At 37.0% G+C, this 22,550-nt stretch overlaps 1 protein-coding gene across 11 annotated transcripts in view; it reads left to right on the forward strand.

Moving 5' to 3' along the window:
• Window positions 1–22,550, forward strand: part of DMD (dystrophin) — an 896,220-nt gene that overhangs the window by 711,477 nt on the left and 162,193 nt on the right. For all 11 annotated transcript variants that reach the window (XM_017733467.1, XM_017733459.1, XM_017733457.1 and 8 more), the window contains one exon: window positions 20,316–20,462. In XM_017733467.1, coding sequence (XP_017588956.1) covers window positions 20,316–20,462 — 147 coding nt within the window. The remainder of the gene's footprint in view (window positions 1–20,315; window positions 20,463–22,550) is intronic.

Below are 22,550 nucleotides of genomic sequence, written 5' to 3' on the forward strand. Positions count from 1 at the left end.
TCTTTTCATCAGCATGCCAGGAACACTTAGGGTCTCATGATATCGCCCCTCAGATTTTATATTAAGCTTTTGCTGCTATGCAGTTGATGTGCAATCATGCCTTCCTCATCCATTTGGTGTCTTATTCAAAGACTCATTCCAGGAATTGATGGTAGAACCATTTTGTCTCTCTTTCTTCCCCAAAGATTCTCCTTTGCTCTATACCACCCAAAACCTTGATAATGGTTATGCTAGCAGCATGCAACAGTCATTACATCTTATGCTGATGCCTCCTCACTGCTTTGTTGTCTCTCTGTAGACATCTGCTGAGAAACACTAATAGAAATTAGTACCCATAGGAACTTTCAGATTTTTTATACTTTTACGCTCTGGAAAATTAGGTTTCTTAAATTAAAAGCACTGCTTTGAGGTGGTATGTGCACAGTTTTGTGACTGAGAAGCCAGTTTTAATGGTGTGGTTTATCTTTAGCTACAGGTAGTTCAGCTACTTCCAACATACTCAGGAGAGCACAATGAAAAGCCCTTTTTCTGCCAGTGATATTTTAACATACCACTAGCAGCATATAACTGCTTCAGTTTTCTGTCATACACAGGACTGTAAGGGAACAGCAGAGCCTCTAGGCTCCATGAGGTGTATAATTACATTCTAATTTTTGGTTTTTTGCAGCCGCTGTAAAACAAACAGAACAAACAAAGAAAACCAAACCCAAAACAAACAAAAAACCCAACAACAAAAATAATGAAGAGCAGGCAGTAGTGTCTGTGGTTTCTTTAGTCCAAAATAGAAGTGCATATCTCTAGAACACATTCCAAATAAAAAGCTATTCATGTAGAATCGTGTAGACTTTTTTTCAATTAACTCCAGTCTGCTATAGGATAATTAGTTTTCCTTCATTGTCTCAAAAAGAGGGTACCTTGACTCAGTATAATGATTGATAACTATGAAAAGCAGAACAGAATTTAGTGACATAAATCTTGTATTTTTCTGTAAGGAATTTCCATGAAAGTCTTAGTCTTGCTTCTTAAGAACTGCTGGTTGTTCTTGCAGATTCACTTTTATAGTTATGAGTAAAGCAGTTACATGAACTTTGCATATAGATTGTGGACTTTCTGTATTTAGTGTAACAAGAGTATTCACAAAGGCTGAAAGCATCCTTTTAAATACTTTTGTCAAAGTCTATTAACAATTTTAATACAATTTCTAGTTGAATTATATGCTGTTTATTTCAGACTCTTCAGCTTAATTGACAGTTGTAGCCAATTGTATGTCACTGACAAATATTCACTGGAAAATATCAGCCTGAAATTTATTTATTTGTAAACCAAATAGCATTTGCAGTTATTCATAAATCAGAAATGAACTGATCACTGATCTGCTCATCATCTACTCCAAAATTACTTTCTGTGTGCAGGGACTGGGGACAATCCTTTTGTCCCTGGTCATCTTTCCTCAAAATGAGACAAAAGTAAGACAACCTATTAAAATAATCAGCTGAATTTCAGTTGTGTTCATATCCAGCCATAGAAAGAAAACAAATAGATTTGCAAAGGTTAAAATTCTGTATTATTAAAAGCATTTTAATACTAAATCAACAATTTCGATTTCAGGTCACTGAACGAGAGTAGGAAGTTCATTTAAAGAATAATAATAATAATAATAATAATTTTTAAAAGCCTTATATATTCTCCTGTAGTTCATTGGGGTACTGTTCAGCTAGTGCTGTGCTGAAAGAGGTATTTCAGCAAAGTGAACTCTGACAGTGCTGTTATGAGGGAACTGACAGCTGCCTACTATGGCGATTCTGACAGCAAAGTGAGTTGTTGAATTTCTAGTTTATGTTCTTAAGCCAAAATTATTTGAAATTCTTGGGTAGTTGATAATTTTCTATCCTCCCCAAAAAGAAGAATGATTTTTATATGGACCTATTAGGGGTCACATACCAGGAAATTAATGAATGACACCTAGAAGCAAGCCAATAGTCCCCATTCATCCCCTCCTAGCAATGGAGATATGTACTGGAGATCAGTTTTAAATAGATCAATAGAATCTATTGAAGAAATAATTACCTGGAAGATGTATTGAATAACCAGAATTTCCAGTCAGCTAGATATCAGTAGCAGTGCCAGACCCTTGTTAAGCCAAATAGAGGTCAGATTGCAATGTGACTCCTATTCTCTTGTTAATTTTTTGCTAACATAAAATTATGCTATGCACCAAATTAAGTTAGCAGAGGTCATGCTGTCCAGTCTGTAAAGTGAAATGACATTACACATATAGCAGCTTCTGAGATATTTTTACATTTTCTTTCTTTACTGATAGACTTTCTACTATAGCTACACTCCTTATTATTCTTAGTTTTAAAAACCACAAAAATGCTAAAGTATTTTATACGCAGAATTTTAGACTATGAACTATGATTTGATTAGGTGTTTTCAAATTGTTTGTACAATTAGAAGGTGACAGCATCCATTGGTTCATAGCTGAATAGGAAACTACTTGCCTGCAGTGTAGGAGATGGAAGTGTTAATGTTTTCTTCATACTATTACTAAAGTAATTACTGTTACAAATGGCTCTCAATCTTACCATTTCATACATAAGTCGTTCTGTGATAGCATTATACAATAGTTATTTATGATATGCTCTTAAACTACTTCAAAATGCATATACATTTTTTCAGTTTAATTTGAAGCCAGCTGTTACCACCAAGGGCTATAATCAATCTGGGTTAAGATGTTCTATTTCCTTTAGTAAGTCTCCTAATAAATTCTGTGTGGGATTCTGGGACTTTTAAAACTATTATATACAGAATAACCATTTCCTACTAATGAATTTTTCAGCTTTCCAAAACTCAAAAATTAGTTCCTAAGAGAATTAGGGGTGATATTTCTAAACAGATTTTGTATTTGTAAAATATTCGTAATTTAGAGATTGTTCTAAGTAAGATGCTATAAAAGGAGGAGATGATCTAATGACATACTAGAGGACCTTTATGTTTTAAATATAAATATGGTCAATAAAACCAGAATTTACAAAACATCAGCTCTTCATCAACTGTTTTACTTCTAATATAAACTAAAACAATATTAGAGTACATAAGAGCATAATAAACTATTTTGAAATAAACCAAAACCGTACTGAAATTCACTGGAACACTTTGACATCCTACAGATGTCCTTGCGATATATAATATTCCTATGAATTTAAAAATTTGTGGAGCTTGCTGTAATGAAAGAAATAATTAAAGTTTGTTCGATTCGTTAATGGGTCAGCTTTCAAGATGTTGTTATACATCAAAGATACTTCAACTAACCACGTTACCAAATTGGTGACAGCCTGGTATGTTGGTTTTACCTTTTTTAAATGCATTTTTATACAAGAGAGAATTTAGTAGGGTTGTTTGGTTGTCACTGTTGAGGGCAAGTTTAATTTGCTCAGGTTTTTCTTAAATACGAAATTGAGTTAAAAACCATGAACTGTTTTTTCATGTAGGTGTACCAGCTGATTTTAGCTCTGTTATGCTTCTTAGCTTTTAGGAGATGAAGGTTACTCAGTTGTGTCCTGTAGTCTCTCAATCTCACTTTAACAGCTTATGAACGAATTTATTTTCTCACACAAAAACTAATATATTCACAAGTGGTTATTTAGTATGTAGTAATCATGTATTTAATGATACAAATTGAACTTAAAAGTATAATCTGCCTTATGTTGTTTCTATATAATCAGTCAGATAAAATTGGAGAGTTCGTTATGGCAATAACTCTGGCAATAGCCTATATCTAAGTCCATTTTAAATACCTGAAGCAACCAATCATTCCTTCTGCTGACTTCTTTTGCAGTAAGTTGTACATTTCTTATCTCATGATGCTACCACTGTATCTACAGTTTTTTACAGAGACTAGATTACATAGTTTTTTTGTGTATATCAAGCTACCTATTTTAAGGAAGAATACAAAATCTTTTTGTACATAGGAATAGTAAGAATGATGATGAGCAGGCAAAGTAAAATCTTGGTCTTTTAAAGTTAAGACTGCTCTTGACCATACTACTTATTGGGAAACAGTAGCATATTTGTGATAAAGAAAAAATAACATTGCTCTGCTTACAAAGAAGAAATAAAAATGAGTATTCTTTAATTAACTTCCTGAGGAATCAGAACAACTAATGTGAGAAGCAGCTTCTTGTAGACCATTTTTCAAAAAAACAAACACCTGGAAAAGAGCTGTACAAATTTAACCCAATTTCTATCAGATTTGTGTTAACTGTATTAACACAGTCATTAATAGAGCACATTAACTATTTTCTCTTTGATTAAGTACTTTTGGGCTAAAGAATACTGATAACTTTTCCCTGACGACAAGTGCAGGAAAATTCTTGAGCTCTAAAGAAAAAAAAAGGTGACCAGTAAAGGTGAAAATCTTTTCTACATCCAACCCAGCAGATGGGTTGAAGATGCTATTATTAGATCAACACATTTCATTTAGAGCCAAATTTTTCCTTGTATGAACTCACCCTGCTGATTTCAGTGGGAGTTCAACATGCACATCTGCAGGCAGAATTTGACTTTTTAAGTATTGGCAATCTCTGATCTTGGTTTCTGATAGCCTGCTGAGAGAACTGACTAATACATGTATAAAGACTTGTCTGTCGTTTTATGCCTCTGAAGTTCAGAACTAAGATCAGACCAGAACATTTTTAAGAGATTTCTCTTTATCAGTTTATCAGAGGAGAGAATGAGACTTGAGCTTTTAGAAGGAGAATTAAACATTAATTTTTAAGTACCTAAGTGGCAGGCACTCTGACATTTAGCATGGCTTTTTGTTTTAAGTTTGCCATACAAATGCAGCACTCATAGATATTAGTCTGATGATGAAGTATTAACATTCCAAGACATGACATTAAATCAAAGATGCTCTTGAACTGATTTGGTTCTATTCAAAAGCCTTCTTTTTCTTACGACCTGGAAATGTAAATATTTAGCCAAGGGGGAAAAAAGTACAATGTGAGTAACACATCTCTTCTTAATATGGGACCATTTTATTCAGGCTTTCCTAAGTGAGTGTGGCACAGGGAGCTGTTTGGCTAAAGGGTGCAAAATTATATCTAAGGAGTATTTAGAACATAACTCTGATCTGCTATATATAGTCTGCTATTGAAACATTCCTACGTAAAGAAAAAAGATGTACCAGAAATTTATTAATAACCAGAGACATGGACGTTCATTGAGACATGAGAGAAGGGAAAAGGGAAGAATACTAGAAATTAATTTTTATGTTGTTTGTCTCTGTGATGAGGCAATTTTTTTTTTTCCATGAAGAAAAGTCTGTCAGTATTGTGTTTCTAATGAAATCTTTTCTTAAAACATTGACAAAATGAATTCCTGGGAACTATCAAGTGTGCAGATCCTGTAATGATATTGTTTCTATGACATGGGCAAATCAACGAGCAAAGTAAAATCAATTTATCAAGCTCCTGTGCTGGTACACAGTAATTATCTAGGGACTGTTTGATGTAGGGAGTGCAATGAATGTTAGATTGCCTGGAATGTTTATCAGGGACCCAATGAGTTACACATTTCTCATTTTCATCTTTATAAATTTAAAGCCTAATAGAGTTTTATTTCATTTTTTTGGCCAAGGTTAACCCATAATAAAATTTTGTAGTTGCTACTTAGCACTTTTATAGTGCTTCTTATGTTCCAGATAGTATGAGTTAATCTTCTCAGCTTCTTTCTGAGACCGCAATAGAAGTATTATCCCCAGTTTACAAACCAGTCAATTGAATCAGTGAAACTAATTTGTCCAAACAGCAATGCCACTCAAATTATTTGTATTCTCTTTATATTTTACCTGAAAATTGTTTTGTTTTAGTTCAGTTCAACTGTTCATTGGATTAAGAATGACCGTTTTCATCGGTCATGGCAGGAGACACTGTTGCCCATTTCCCAGAGCCACGGCCTTCTCCTCCTCAAGACATGTCAGGGCAGCCACCCAGAAGAATTCAGCCTGAATGCCTGGGAAGGTGGGCACTGCTCATTGTTTCCCAGCCTGTGTCTGGTGCTGTTATAGAAACCTGAGACATGTTTAATTTTTTTAAGTTTTATTTAACTGTCTCCTTTTCAGAATTTCATTTTAATATTCTTTCTTCCTACATTAGCTTAAAAAGTAAATCATTGTCACTTGTGGTTGCTAAAATCTACTATGAGAACTGAATTCCTTCTGTTTCCCACTGTTGAAAGATGTTCTTATTAGATGTAAGAAATCTAGGAATTTACACCTCAAGTAGGCCCATGGGAACCTCATGTGGTTTAACAAGTGCAAGGTGCTTTACCTGGGGTGGGGCAACTGCTGGTATCTATCCAGGCTGGGGATGAACAGACCGAGATCAGCCTTGCTGAGAAGGATTTGGGGTAGTTGGTGGGTGAGAGGCTGGACATGTGCTGGCCATGGGCACTCACAGCCCATAAAACCAAACATGTCCTGGGCTGCATCCAAAGCACCATGGGCAGCAGGTGAGAGAGGGGATTTGTCCCCTCTGCTCTGTTCTCATGATACCCCGCCTGCCGTGCTGTGTCCAGCTCTGAGGTCCACAGGAAGAACAGGGACCTGTTGAAGCAAGTCCAGGGGCCACCAAGATGAATACAGGGATAGAACACCTCTCTAATCACCACCCTTAGCACAGAGGAAAGGCTGAGAGACTTGGGATTGTTCAGCCTGGAAAATAGGCTTCAGGGTGACCTAATTGTGGCCTTCCAGTACCTGAAGGGAACCTACAGGAAAGATGGAGACTATTTAGAAGAGCAGGTAGTGACGGGCCAAGGGATAACGGCTTCACACTTAAAGAGAGTAGGCTTAGATTAGATATTATGAAGAAATTCTTTACTGTGAAGGTGGTGAGACACTGGAACAGTTTGCCTGGATAAGTTGAGGATGCCCCATCCCTGGAAATGTTCAAGGCCAGGTTGGGTGGAGCTCTGAGCAACCTGGTCTAGTGGAAGGTTCCCAGTCCATGACAGAAGGCTTGGAACTAGATGATCTTAAAGGTCTCTTCTGACCCAAGCCATTCTATGGTTCTTTGACTCGTGGTTTCACCCATGCCTACTCCACACACGTTGCACAGTGGTGGTGAAAAGATGAAGATGTGAATTTCAATATTAATTCAAGACTTGGAACACAGAGCTTTCAACAAAGCCATTGAACAGTCCATCTGACCTGCATTCTTCTGGATATTAGAGACTGAGTGGACTGTAACAACTTCTTTTGTCCTTAAGCTCTATGAAGAACTTTGTCCCCCTTACTAGAGGTAGTAATTATCAACTCTATGAGGCTAAACATTATTAAATACTTACAGGGTAAATTTAAAGACATGAAAGGAGAAAGGAAGGATTTCTTTTTAAATCAAAATAAAGATCTTTATATGCTTTTTGTTAGAAAAAATGAGGATTTTCTGAAGCTTCTTGTCTGAATTGTTTAATGTTAAGTGTCAGAAAACTATCTGTGTTTTAGTAATGTCTATGCTAAGCTTTTGTATGGATCCATATTTTTCCTCCTGAGCTACAGGATCTGCCTGCTGATATCTGGAAGCTTGAGGTGTTTTGTAATGTTATGATACAGCTGTTGCAATCTTTCTGGTTTAAACTGCTTTCTTTTTTTGTCAGTGTGCTGGTTTTAAAACCCAACTGGAAAATAAACCGCACTCAAAGTGCTCCCTTCCCCCTCACTCTCCTCTCCATGAGAGGGAGACAAAAACAGAGATTCTGAATCAAGAACAATTTCCTTGAAAAGCAGCACTGAAATAAGAAAAACTAACAGTAAGAGCAACAATATTAATAACAAAAGTATACAAAAGAGAGAGTGATTTACATGCAAAAAAGGATATTCACTGGCCAAGGCCCTGCGTGACCACCGAGACAAAAGGCAAAAATGGTCCCAGATCCTCCACAGTGCCCTTTTTCTGCCACCCCAGCCAACACCCCAGCCTCTGTGTTTCCTCACAGAGGTGAGAATGCCTACTTCCACCCCTCTGCAATGACATGGATGGTATAGAATACAACCTAGGCTCACCCATGAGGCTCCCAGCTCCATCCCACACACAACCCCCAGCCCGACCCCTGCCCAACCCTTCCCTGGTCTCTCTCATGACTACTGTGAGAAAACCAACTCTGTCCAGGCCAAATCTAGGACAGTCAGTGAAATATTGCATTTCCCTTTAAAATGCCATGCTGCTTTACAGCACAATAGAGATTTGCTTTGTAGCAACTATTTTCTGAGGACAAGGAGTCACTATAACCTGAAAGATCTTTTGGTAATGAGCATGGGTTATTATTCAACCTTTTCTGTTTGTATATCCAATATACATTATTTACAAGTTAACTAATAGCAATAGATAATGTGCTATTAATGGTTTAAAAACAATTTGACTGATACAACCTAAGCATTTATGCTTTTCAAGTGCTTTTTAGGTTTTAATGATGCTGACTGAAACCCTACTAAAGGAAAACTTTCTTTGTAAAAATTCCTTTATGTTTCCTGTGTCCTTGGTGCAGTCAAGTTAGACTTTCAGATCACACCTTGAAATCTTTCAAGTTACTTACAATTCCTAGGCACTTCATCTCTTCTTGGTTGCAAAGTAACTGAGTAACTGAGTTTGATTATATGGAAAAATTGGTGTGGAGCTGTTTATGACACTTCAGCCATCATGGGCTCTGCCATCACATGGGTAGAGTTGTTCTTGTAGAGTGAATTACAAGCTGAATTTGCTCATTTACTTTTCCCCCTCCATGGAGAAGAAAACAATTTCAAAATAAATGGCAAGGCAGTAGCATAGGTTGTATTTGTTCAGGAATCATAAAGCTGTATATCACTTGTTGATTTAAAATAAATTAATAGATCAAAATTTGTAGTAACCAAGTGATCTGTGTTTCACGATAAGTGCATCTATTTATTAATGTGCTTCTATTTATTAAATTGGACATCCTAGTAAATAAATATTTTCTGCTAGATATAACATTGCTACAACTCATAGCTTTTTCCATTGACAGTTCAGAAAAAAAGAAAATTAATATCTGGCATTGGTTCATTTTTCATTTCTTCTATTCAAATTTTAATAACCTTGTTTTTAAAGAAATACTGAGTTAGTCTTCCAAATTGCAGGAAAAAACTTTTGAAAAATGTAAAGTTTTACTGATTCAGAAATACAGAATTCAGAATGGGAGAGTACTTAAAGGGAATTTGATTTTCTTTCTCCCCTGATGTTTTTTGTTTGAACTATTTTTATCCCAGAAGAGGATTTATATTCTGCTGTAGTGCACTCTTGCTTGGTCATTTCTGAGTTTATAAAAATATATAGGATGGAAAATTAAATCAGCTGAAATCCATTTTGTCTCAACACTGCCTGTCCCCAGGAGCACTAAAATCAAATAAAAGTACAGGGTGAGTTTAAAAGCAAGCTAAGTGTAGCATATTGAGCTAGTGGCTGAAAAACCAGGTTTCAACGAAATTTGAATCAGAGTATACTAAACCCCTCAAAGAAGAAACTAACTCATTTTGAATGAAAAAGATGGAGACTGTTAAGCTGTCCTGGGACAGTTCAACCTTGTATGGTTTTAAATATAAAATGGAGCATAATGCTCTGGCCCATGAATACTTCTCCACTTGGACACTAAGTGAGCTGAGGTGAGCTGAGAGAATTGTCAGTGCTGGGAACCTGCTGTGGCCCAGGTATAGGGCAAACACTCACCTTACTGTGCAAATGGATCCTGCTCTGATTTAGCTGCAGCTGCTGCTTGTATAAAACCTTCCCACAACAGAAATTCATCTGACACAGGAGAACTTTTCTCCCTAAGTCATGTCATATTTTCTTCACGCTGCCAGATGTTCTTTTCTGTCTCTTTCACTGGTTATGAGAATTGAGGTTTAACATAAGCCAGTGCTAGCGGGAGACTCTTCTATATGAGGGAATTCTTCAAGAAAATGTCAGGCTGGCATGAGGCCACAGCCTTGCGTAAGTGCTGCTCGCAGACCAGGGAAACAGACTTTCTCTGTAGGAACAGTTGGCCTTTTCTTGAAATCTGCTTCATACTAAGTGTAAGAAATATGCATCGTGGAACATATAAGGGGATGGATCATGCTCATAATTCTGGTCATACCTGAGTCCTAATGGGATGCAGCCATGAGTGCAGAATGAGCTGGCAGATGTTATTGAGAGGCCACTATCTGTTGTCTCAAAGGTCACAGCAACTGGGAGAAATTCTTGCATCCTGGAAGAGAACAAGCATCACTCTCATCTTCAAGTAGGACAGGAGGAAGGACACAGGGACTTACAGGTTATTCAGCATCACCTAAATCCCTGGGAATGTGATGGAATAGCTAATCTTTTAAACCATTTCCAGGCACATGAAGGACTAGAAAGTTGCACTGAGGGCAAGTCATATGTGAGGTATCACAGTGGTTGATCCTGGGTCAGTATCATTTAACATCTGCTTTAATGAACTGGTCCCTGGGACAGAGCTCACCTTCAGTAATTTCCCACTTGATACAAAAGTGGGAGGAGCAGCCGTTCCACCAGATGGTTGTGCTGTCATTCATATAGACCTTGACAGAACGGAGAATTACACTGAGAGGATCTCACAAAATTCAACAAGGAGAAATGCCAAGTCCTGTTGATGCCTTGAAGTGGCTACCTGAAAAGAGAGGCTAGACAAGATTAAGAGAATAAAAGCAGGTATTTATTTGAAGGGCCTTCAAAGGTACACCATGGGAGTCAAAAGCCTCCAAGGGGCTCCACCCAAGATGGACCCTGGGTTACAGGTTTTTCACACTTTTATAAGTTTGGTCCATTTGCATATCAGGGTTAATTCTCCAATTATAATTTCAAGTAATTATGTCATTACCCCAAGTTTGCTCCCCCTGTCCAGAGGCTCAGTTTACATATTTAAGGGCCTGGGACAACAAGGTGTCCTTGAGTTAAGGTCCAGAGAGGGTTTGTTATGTCTAACCAAAATGTGAGAACGGGAGCTAATGGGCTATATGAAGTTTCAGAGTTACACACTAGGCTGTACAGGATCTGAAAAATATAAAAGCTAAAACCTAAGACATCACTGTGTCCTGGGAGGAAGAACCCCAGGTAACAGTACACATTCAAGATCAACTGGCCAGAAAGCAACTCTGCAGAGAAGAGCCTTGGGGTCTTGGTAGACAAACAGCTGATGGGAACACACTGTTAAAATCTAGTTATTACAATTACTGGGGAGATGACTCTGCCTGAATTAAGGTGCAAACAAGATCATATGCCAAAGTCAATAGTACGGATTTTATGTAACAGTAAAATGTGAGGTGGAGAGATAGAAATAAATAGAAAAGGATTGAGGGGGAAGAGGGAGGGGAGAAAGAGAGTGAGAAAGAGGGAGAGAGAGAGAGAGGGAGAGAGATCAGGTGGAATGATAGTCACCACCATGGATCCAGCAGTATCGCACTGGTCCTCTTCACCCTGGACTTCTCAGTGGTGGGGGTTCCAAGGTCACTCAAGACTTCTCATCATTTATATGTTTTAGCAAAAAAAGGCATCAGTGCTCATTGGCTACACAGTTCTCTTATTCTGTTGGTTAAATTATTCCCTTGCTTCCAATGCTAATTATAACAATGCTTGTTATTTCTCTGTGTTTGAGTCAGTGGCCTCCTGTCTTGAGCCAGTGGTCTATCATCTCACCCCACCAGACCCAGCTACAGCCAGCTTCCAGCACAGCTTCTGAGCTGGCCTTCCCATGGACTCCTTGCTGTGAAACATCCTTCTCCCCCACCTCATTTAGCTTTCCTTAGATAGACCTGAGATAATTGGACAATAGTACCACCTTTATCTTATCTCAAGTTCCTGTCACCTGGATTAGCTCACACTCCAAATTTCGGGAATCCAGAAGGCATATTTGGGATGGGGTGGGCTTTGGTGGTTGCAGATGAGCAGTTGCTTCTTTGTAAGGTTTGCTACAGCAGCAAAGCCCTTCAGTGATATTAACAGCATGTGAACAAATTATAATCTTTAAGTATCTTACACATGCCCTCTTGGCAAAGAAGGCTGACAGCACCCTGGGGTGAATTAGGCAGAACATTGCCAGCAATTTGAGGGACGTGAGCCTTCCTCTCTCCTCAGCCTTGGTCACACCTGGAGGGCTGGGTCCAGTTTTGGGGTCCCAGGTATGAGAGAGGTATGGACTTCACTGGAATAGGGCCAGTGCAGGCCACAAATACAGTCACAGGACTGAAGCATCCTTCCTGTGAGGAGAGGCTGAGAGAACTGGGACAGGTCAGCCTTGAGACCCAAGGCAGCTCCGTATCTTACCAATGTGTATAAATTCCTGATGAGATGTAATGAAGAGAAAGCTGGACTCTTCTTAGTACTGTCCACTGACAGAAGAGACAATGGGCACAAATTAAAACCCATAAAGTTCCACCTGAATATGAGAAGAGACACATGTGGCTGTTCCAACACTTGCACAGATTGCCCAGACAAGTGGTGGAATGTCAATCCTTGGAGATATTTTAAACCTGACTGGACATGGTCCTGAGCAACTGGCCCTGCTCTGAGCAGAGGGGCTGTGCTAGATGACCTTAAGAGTTGCCTTCCATCTTCAGCCAGTCTGTGATGACAGTTTAGAGTTTTGTGAGAATGAAAGCATTTTTTAGTGCATGCCTGTGCAACGATTTTCAGTAGACATACAAAATTATTTAGAAACCATTATGCATTTATACACTAAGAACAGTAAGAAATTTATGTTCTTGCCTTCAGTTTTTGTACATGTCCAAGCTTGCATGGTGTTGAAAAGTTTATTAAGAAGTGCAAAACATTAAATTCCTAAATATAGTTGCTACAGTGATTAGTCCTGTATAAAGTCTAGATATGAACTGCCTAAATAGTAAATACCATTGCTGGGAAACTAGAGATGATTTTCAAATTTTTTGATTTTTTTTTCCTTCCTTTATAAAAAGCTAAGAAAAATGTTTTTAAATTCCTTGTGTTTAGGCTTGTAAAAATGAACATTTGTGAAAGAGGATGCTCTCTTCTGAGGTACTGCATTTACTGTCTCTAGGGGAAACTAACTTCAGGATCAATTTTAATTTCCAATGTTGTGCTCTAAGCATAAGCACAGTGTTCAAATCAAAGGCTGGTGTTGCTATAATTGCCAGTCCATAAAATTTGAGAAATAAAAAAGCTAGAGATTATGCCAAATTGCCTTTAACATCTTAGACAGGCATCATGCCAGTTTCATCCATAAGCAAATAGATAGAGACTCATTTCCAGAAGCTGGCATTGAACATTTAAATCATTTGATGCATTGGTGAAATGAACTCTAAAGTCTCCTTTAACTCCTGTTTGCAACAAGAGAAGGGTACTGCAGTATATGCACTGTGAGATTCATGGTCCCTCCACCCATGAGTATGGGAAACACTAATGAGCCTTGATTTTTACCAGTGTGTTCAGGGTGACTCAGGACAATATAGCTGGGAAAAAATATCACACGATAATTGTCCATACGTGGTCTCACATACAATTTTCTAAACCTATTTACAAGTCCAAGTGTTGTTAAGGAACACGAAGAACAAAATAACACAAAAAATGGATCTGCTCCCAAGCTATTTTTCACACCAGAAATGTTTCAGGTAAGCAGGAGCCAATAGGATTATTGAATGTATTTTAAATCATAATTGAAAAGCTTAATAGCTTGTTTTAAGTTTCTGATTGAACAATTGCATACCAATTGCAAATAAATAATTATTAGGTGTTGTCAATTTTTAAGACAAATATAGCTAAACTCAATCTCAGTACTACTGAGGTGTACATAAGGATGTATGACTTCGTATGTGCCTGCTGTTATTTTCCTTTGTCAGTGTGGTGAATGCTAAGCAGCAATGATTTCATACTCTTAATACAGCTGCATAATTGCTACTTGCTCTGACAAGGCACTGTTGTGGACTACATCTAAACATAAGTGGTAGGTGTTGGGATCAGTAGGAATAAGGACAGTAAGTATAAAAAAGCAATTCTAGTGATCCACTGGCATTTTTCAGTAGCAGACAATAAATAAAAAACATTCTGCATTTCAGTGTTTCTCTGTGCCTAAGGAATGCGTACTCTTCTGGGAATACACCTCCTCTTCAGGCTGTATTTTCCAAATGGCTGAATGGGCTTTAGTCACACTATTCCATTAACAACAGAGCCGGAAGTTACAGGCACTTGATTCAATTTTGGTTGGATTCCTGAACTCTGTGTTTGACTTGTCAGCCAGCAGTTGTACATGTGGTTAAGGGAGAAGGGGGTAAAGAAATGGAAGATGTGCATTGTATAGCCAGTGTTCCTTCCTGAACTTTATTATGAATTTGGCTACAAAAATTCCATTAAGCTAGAAAAGCATATAAAGTTGATTATAGATCTCTTATAAATATATACTATATATTCTATATATGTATGTTTATATATAAGTATATATAAATATATATGATCTATAAGTATGTACAATTAGTATAAAATACGTAATATTGATATTGAAATAAGCTTGTTTTCTTTTTTTTACTCTTCTACTTGAATGATTAGTGAATTTTCTTTCAGATTTTATGGAACCAATGTATGAATCCTAAAAGAAAAAGCAATCCTTTTCATGGCATTGTCTAAAACCATCCCCCTTTGGTGAATCTTTAAATAAAAAGACCTAGATTTTTAAATTTTTTCTCTCTTCTGAACATTGGGCAGCCTTCCAAAGCAGAAATAAGTCTGTGTTAGGGTTCCTTAAATAAAGGATAGGATAAACCCACACACATAGCATGTGAAATGTGGAAGAAAAGACATCTGAAAAAAACCTAATCAACAAATTTTCATTAATAGAATTGGTATTCTGGAAAGAGGTGAGGGCTATCTGGTGGCTTTTACTACCTTGGAATAGGATACCCAAAATACAAACAAATTTAATGGAAAATATACAGAAAAGGACTTGCAAATAATTTTGGGAGGCTTATCCTGCATCTTCTAAAATATGTTAGAAGCTGATCTGTAGTTACAGACATTAGCCTAAAATCCTCTTGGAATTGAAGCTCCAGCACTAAATAGAAAATACATAAGAAACTCCAAGAGAATAACCAGTAGGGAAAAGATTTGGCTTGGTTCTGAGCACTGCAAGTTCAAAACACTGCTATCATAATAGGGATCATTATGAACTAAAGGTCAGCATCTCTGCAGGGACAAAAATAACCCAAAAAATCCACTACAGCAGTGTTTAGTTTTCAGAAAGAAAGCTGCACACAAATGAGGAAGCCTGCTGAAAAGGAATCAAAAAGACAAAGTTTGTGAAGGCAGCACAGAGGCACTACACTGCATCTGGAGAACCAATACATACTGTCCAAATGAATTCAGAAAGACCTGGAAAGATAGGGTGGATAAAGAAAAATCATAAAGAAACCTATTAGGAGCAAAAATACGAAGAAAAAATAGTCTTGATTAAGATCTGGTTAAATCACCAGAACCAGATGGCTGTTTGGTCAAGTGTTCAAATGGAAGTGTAAAATAGCTGTATCTATAAACAGCATTTTCTTATTTAAAATCAGGGGGCTTTAATGAGGAATGATGAGAGACACACATGGTGATAATTTTCAAATAGTGCATGTAGTCAGGATTGTGGACCTATGACTGGGAAATTGGGAAAGGATATTCTGTAGATGATACAAACCTATTAAAAGTACTTAAGGTGAGGACAGATTGCAAACAGCTATGGAAAGCCTTCACAGTACTGACTGCCAGCAAAGGGATAGCAGACAAAATGAAATGCTGGTAAATCTCAAGCAAAATGTAGAAAAAGCTATCCCAAATTCCTGTGTACAGTAGTGATCTTTTTAGGGCTTTCAAACATTGCTTTAGCACTCATGAAAGAGGTCTTGAAATCATAACAGAAGTCCTCCGAAAACATCACATCAATACTCAGGACTGTTCAGAAAGCCAAATGAAATGCTAGGAATTACTGAAAATTACTGAAAAAGCAGAAAATATCATGGTGCCGTAGTGTAAGTGCCTGTTGTACCTATAACATATATATAGTAGGAAGTGTTTGGGATCCCCAATCTAAAAACAGTTAGACTAGATACAAGGTATCCAAGGACAGAATAAATGGTGTTGGACTGGGGTTTGTCTTACTTCTCATGTGTTGGGTAACTGCCTGCGTGTGAGTTAGTTGCCTAGGCTCCCAGTATAGTCAGTGAAAATCTGATCATTCCTGTTTTGCAATTCAGAATGTGATTCTTGCCATCCTATAGTAAAACCTCACATTATGTTCAACTCCTGGTTTCGATTAGCTATGGAATATAAAGGGACCATGTAAATATAAAGGCAACTTGCTCAGATGTAAATAGCTTATAGATATCCACATTTAATCAAATATATCTGTCTTTGCATCTTAAGCATAAAGAAGGAAAAAACATGATGGAGGCCTTGTACATCCTGACACAACACAAAGTCCACTAGGAATGGTTGATCTCTGTCTCCTATGAGCTAAGAATTAGGGAGGGTCACAAGTGGGTCTCCAGAAATAGGATTAAAAAACTCAAAAACTCTAACCTAAATGTAAAACTTACCATAGGATATTTTGGATCATAAAAGCCTACATGAGTCCAAAAATCAAATATGTAATTTCTTGGAAAAGATTCCATCAAGATCTGTTTGACATAAAAATATGGCTTCTGGCTCCATAATCTCTGAGACTCAAATTGCTGAGCTGGAAGTTTACAAGAGACAGGGAAGCTGATGCTTTCCCTTAGTTTATTCCTTAAGCAATTGTATTGGCTACTATCACACAAGGGCCTGGGCAAGATGGGCTCTTCATTTGACTGATTATGGCCACTGTATGTTCTCTAGACTTTTAGTATTTGTCTGCTTAGGGTGTCTGTGGTATGTGTCTTCTAGAGTCATTGCTCATTTTCCAAGGCATTTTGAAATATTTTCTAACAAGACTGTATGGATCATTTAAAATCCAATCTACCACCTACAGTATCACAAACCATTGAAATTCTGTCTTGCATAAGGACAGTTATAATGAAGATAATTTGGGGCAGGTTGTCCTATCACTGTTCATACTGTGAACTCATTTGCACTCCAAGCAATTTAATGGGTACATCTCCTAATGGTAGTAATACACTACTACTCACCATGTATGTTTGTTTTTAAATTACCAGCAATATAATTCTTTAATTTTTTTCAACATAAACCTATTATATGTATGGTTGTCTTCATGCAGATGGAAAAATATGGAAAAAATATCAGTCTTGTATTATATAAAATGATTATTAAAAATATAAATATTTCTGCAACACATTTCCAGGAAAAAGTCTAAATTTCTGCTTCTACAGATGCTTAGCTTTAGAATCATGTATGCTGACTGATGGACTGGTTGTCTGTGACAAACTGCTGCTTAAAGACAGTTTACAGTTGTTGACTTCTCAATAAGACAAAGTCATATTCCAAATCTTTCTGTGGTTATTTTTCTCTTTCCTGTCTAAAGTTTTTTAATTGTAAGCTTACTGGCATTAATTAGATAGCTGTTCATTGACTAGCATTCCTTTTTTTGTTCTTGGCGTTCATCATGTTTGGATTTGTCCAACTAATAAAAGCACTAGCAAAAATTCAGACTTAGTGATAATAGAATAAAGAATATCAAATTTAAAGGCAAAAGTTGTTGTATTTTGTGCATTGGAAAATTAGTATCACACTGAAAAAATCATTATCCTTGCAGCACAAAAAAATTAATTAAGATATCGATTGAAGAGAAGGCAGAAGATGAGTTTTCTTCTTTACTTCCATATCTATTTCTGTGATTTCATTTCTTCGGTATGGGTTGCTTATGTAGCCTTTCTGGTCTATAAAATAACTTAAAACCAGAAAATATACTGACTAATTATGAAGGGTTTTCTATTTCGCCTTAATTTAGGTATAGTGGCTGTGTGATTTACCTAATAACCTCTGTCGGTATTCTAGTGAGACCAGTACTTTCAAGTCCACAATGCAGATGCAAATAATTGGTCTGAAACCAGTAAGATACTTTAATAAATGTTTAAAAACAAGTGCCTGATAAGGCCCATGTGCTTTGCTTAAGCAGTGATGTTTTTTAATCAGAAACCTGATCCTAATCCCATAAAAATAATAGAAAATTAGCTCAGTTTAATACAGGAACTACATTAAAGTGCATTGTAATGTGGGAACTGATCTTTGCATCTATTGATCAGCATTTATTCTATCAGTGGTTTTTATTTTATATATATATTTATTGTGTGTATTTAATTTTTATTACATATATTTCCTTTGTTATATATTTTATGTTATAAGATATCTAAATATATACACATGTATATTTATATTTTCATGCAAATTGGTCATTGGTGACGCTAGATGAGAGGTGTTCTCTCGTCTTGGAAACCAAGCAACACTGGAGGAACTGAGTTGATCATCCCAAGTGTAAGGCACAGAGTCATGACCAGGCACCCTGGGCCATGAAAATAGCAGATCACAGAAAAAAAAGCAGTAAAACAACTATTTGTAAGTGAAGTGCTCAGATAGTGATGTATATATTTCTTCAGCCTTTGAGGCCTTTACTTTACAACAACAAATGTCTACCTTACCAGCATGTTGTTTGTTCTCTGAACTCAATTGCTAACCGAAAAGTTCAGGGTAAGCACATATATAATTCTCTGGGGTAAAACCAAACGTGAGCTGTCTTCCTTTTCTTTGTATTACGGACCTTGCTCAGCACTAACCTGTAAATCAGTTCTCTCCAGTAATGTCAGTTCTACTCCAGTGGTATAAAGCTGGTGAAATGGGGAAGTCAGCTGTTGTCATGAACTTGATGTATGCATGTTCTCTCACGTTGTGGTATTTGCATAGTTCTCTGCACCTCCTTTACAAAATACACACCCCTTCTGATGGTGTATTTTAAAGATTGATCATTAGAGTCATTCACTGTACGAGTACCACTTAAGTCAGTCTAACTCCTTATGTTGCAGGGTAATTTAACATAATTGATGGAAGTCAAGTCTGGTTTTAAAAGACATTTGAGGAACAATTTTTCAATTATGTTTACCTTTAGTGCTCTTCATGGCATTCTAATGTCTATGAATGTCTTCATATTATTTACTCTCAAGAGTCACTGAAATACTGGATGTGCTTTTTTTTACCTTATTTTGCATCGTGTGTTGATGAAAAGATTACTAGGCAATAATTTCAGGTTATTTGATAATCTAAAATGAGATGGAGACCACATGTGGTTTGTATTAAAAATGCTGAGAGAAAGGAGCTAGAGAGCAGACTAATATAACAAGTAAATTATTCTGCCTTTGTGTGCAGACATCATATGGCAATATAACATGCTCCTGAGAATGACAGAATTTGTCCTTTAGAAATGACTCATTGTTGCATTTTGACATATTTTATCACATTAAAGATTCATAAATGTCTCCTTAGAAAAGATAGATAGGGAGCAGTGGAAGATCTACATAGAGATTCTTCTCTTTGATAAAGTCATGGTGCCCTGAATTTATCTGAATGTACCCAGATGCATCATGGAAACATCCTTATCAGGTTGTTGATTTTAAAAAGAAGAAGTTTGTAAATAGCAGTTTCTGTTTTCACATACATTACTGAAATTATTACCTGGACTGCTTTACTGCATTTAAAGGTTATCTTAAAAGAAACATTATTTTGGTTTTTCTTTTGAATATGAGTCATGTAAGCCAGTTTGGGATGCATAACAAATTTTTTTTGTCTTTTTGTCTCTGTCTCTCTTTTTTTTTTTGGACTTCCCATTATTAATCTTTTTATCTATAACACAAGGTACTCATGGTAAAATTATGGCTTTATTGGGGTCTGTAATAGTTTAATCATTTTTTCATTTGTTGTATTTGGGAACAGCTGTCTTCCTCTGTTTGCCTGTGTACTCATCACTCCCATGCATCCTGAATGAACACGTTACACACAAGTAAAGGATGAAGCAGGAGACAAGCGTGCTCTGCAGTGCATCTCCCAGTGGGTCTGCTGGTTAGAAATTTGGCTTAACTGGCCAAAAGTGGCTATGAAGGTTCCAAATTCATAGCACCTTCTGAAATGCTGGGCCTTACACTTGAGACCTAAAGTCCATTTGAAGTTAAATAAACAGACTGGTAACTGAATCATGACTGTAGGCTCTTTCCATTCAGCTTGGCATGTAGTATCTTTACGTTATTAACCAGCTGGTATTGGAGCCAACAGTTCTTTAAGTTAGTGCTTATATTTATTCATCTTTATATTTGATTCACACAGGTTTATCGAGCAGAACTTGTTCCCCTTAAAGAAAAGGTGCATCATGTCAACGAGCTCGCTCACCGCTTCACTCCCTCCGATATTCAACTCTCCCAGTACAATCTCAGCTGTGTGGAAGACCTGAACACAAGGTGGAAGGTGCTACAGGTATATTTCACATGATTTTTTTCTTTATGCTGCATTTAAGTAAATATTTCTATTCCTCTGTGCTTTGTTCCCTGTGGGACAGCACCAAAGGTGTACTAAGGAATGAAAGATGAGAAAGCCCAAGAAAATGTTTAGTTGTTATCATTCATAAATGCATTAGACAGAGGCCCAAGTGATACTGTAGATGGTTCAAAAATATAAAGGGCAAGCCACATGTTTTGCACACATTTCAAAAATAATATGTTCTTTTCCATAGAGCTCGGGAAACATTGTGAACAATTCACTTTTCACTGTAAATTATTGCTTTTATTTATCAAATCCAGATATTTGGAAAACAAATTTCTTCGTCTTCTCTGAAGACACTCGGAGACAGTATGTCAGGGTAAGATGTTATTGCTGATAGAACAGATAGTTAATTGAAATATTATGGTTTACTGTCTTTTTTCATATTTACTTAAATGTCATCTGGAAGATACAGAGAGTAAGGTGAAAGCACTCCAGTAAATTTTTAAACACATCCTAAGGGGAAAAGACATAAGTAACTTTGAAGGATTATGATATACTAAAGGCCAAGTTGTGACCCTTGGAAAGAGGAGATTCATCTGTTCTTATAATATAATTTTTCTACTTAAAAGAGAGCAGAGTTTGAAATGTATTGAGAGGCAGATCTCATTTTGTTAGAAGAGAATAAAATAGCATAAACTAGAATAGAATAGTTCAGTTGGAACAAATGTACAATTACTTAGTCCAACTGTTCAGGCGCTCGCGCTGAGTGGCACTTTTTTAAATATTATGTATTTTTCCATCTTAGGGCTAGACCTATTTATGTATGACCAGAACTCCAGTTAGGTGTGATACCCTTTATAGAAAACTGAAATTTTGGCCATGAAATAGGAAAAGCAAAAATGAAAATGGTTTTTGTTTCACACAAAACCATTCTCCTTCTAAGGTATGCTCCTGTTGTTTATTTCTGGTTTTCCAGTTGTCCAGTATGTTTCATTTTCATTCAGGTGGTTTTGTGATTTTTTTTTTTTTAATTTATTAATTGCCTTTCTTATGCTAATGTCACCTAAAATATCGCCTTAGTACTTTAGTATTTTCATCGATTTTTTCTATATATTTCAGTGTATTTTCATGTGTCTTTCTTTTATACTGGTTGTATTTTCTCTTAGGCTTCTCTTAATTCTTATTTTCTGTCGCGGGTTCGGTTTGTAACCGGGCGGAAACACCAATTTAGTGTAGTGGTTTGGTCCAAAATACTCATTACTATTTATCTGCTGTGAGATAAGAATTAGGAGAAATGCAAAACAGGCACCAAACTTGAAAGAATATAAAGAAGTTTATTAACAGACCTAAAAGAAGAAAAAAAAAAAATTATACCACCTTCAGAACTCTCCTCCTCCCCCCACCTTCCTCCCTTCTCCCACTGACAATGTTCAAAGACAACCCTTAAGATGTTCAGTCTGTTTACCACTTCCATAATAACCTTGTTCAGTCCATTTAGAAAGAGAAGTCTCTTCTTGCTCATGCTATGAAAACATTATCACAACGAGACAGCCGCCCACTTCCAAATATTGTTCAGTCCATTTAGGAAGAGGAGTCTCTCTGCCTGCGTGTGAGTCCTTTCCCCCGACTTGCAGCTTTTCCCGCAACTGCTTTCGAGGGTCCACTCTTGAAGTTTTTTGGGGTACAATTTTAAGGTTGAGCCGTTCAGAAACAAAAACAGAGGCCCTTCTCCTTCCCTGGGAGCAAAGGGTCTTCATCATCTTCATCTTTAGGACTATCTCTGGGAGCATCTCTAGGAACTGAGGTTTTCTCCTTTCCCATTTGGAGCAAAAGTCCTCATCTGGTTCATCTCTAGGGACTGAGGTTTTCTCCTTTCCCGTTTGGAGCAAAAGTCCTCATCTGGTTCATCTCTACGGACTGAGGTTTTCTCCTTTCCCATTTGGAGCAAAAGTCCTCATCTGGTTCATCTCTACGGACTGAGGTTTTCTCCTTTCCCATTTGGAGCAAAAGTCCTCATCTGGTTCATCTCTCCCTGTCCAAACTTCTCATGAAATTACAGCTGCGTCAGCATCTGCCTATCTC

This window comes from Corvus brachyrhynchos, unplaced genomic scaffold (assembly GCF_000691975.1).
Source record: "Corvus brachyrhynchos isolate BGI_N302 unplaced genomic scaffold, ASM69197v1 scaffold34, whole genome shotgun sequence".
Lineage (NCBI taxonomy): Eukaryota > Metazoa > Chordata > Aves > Passeriformes > Corvidae > Corvus > Corvus brachyrhynchos.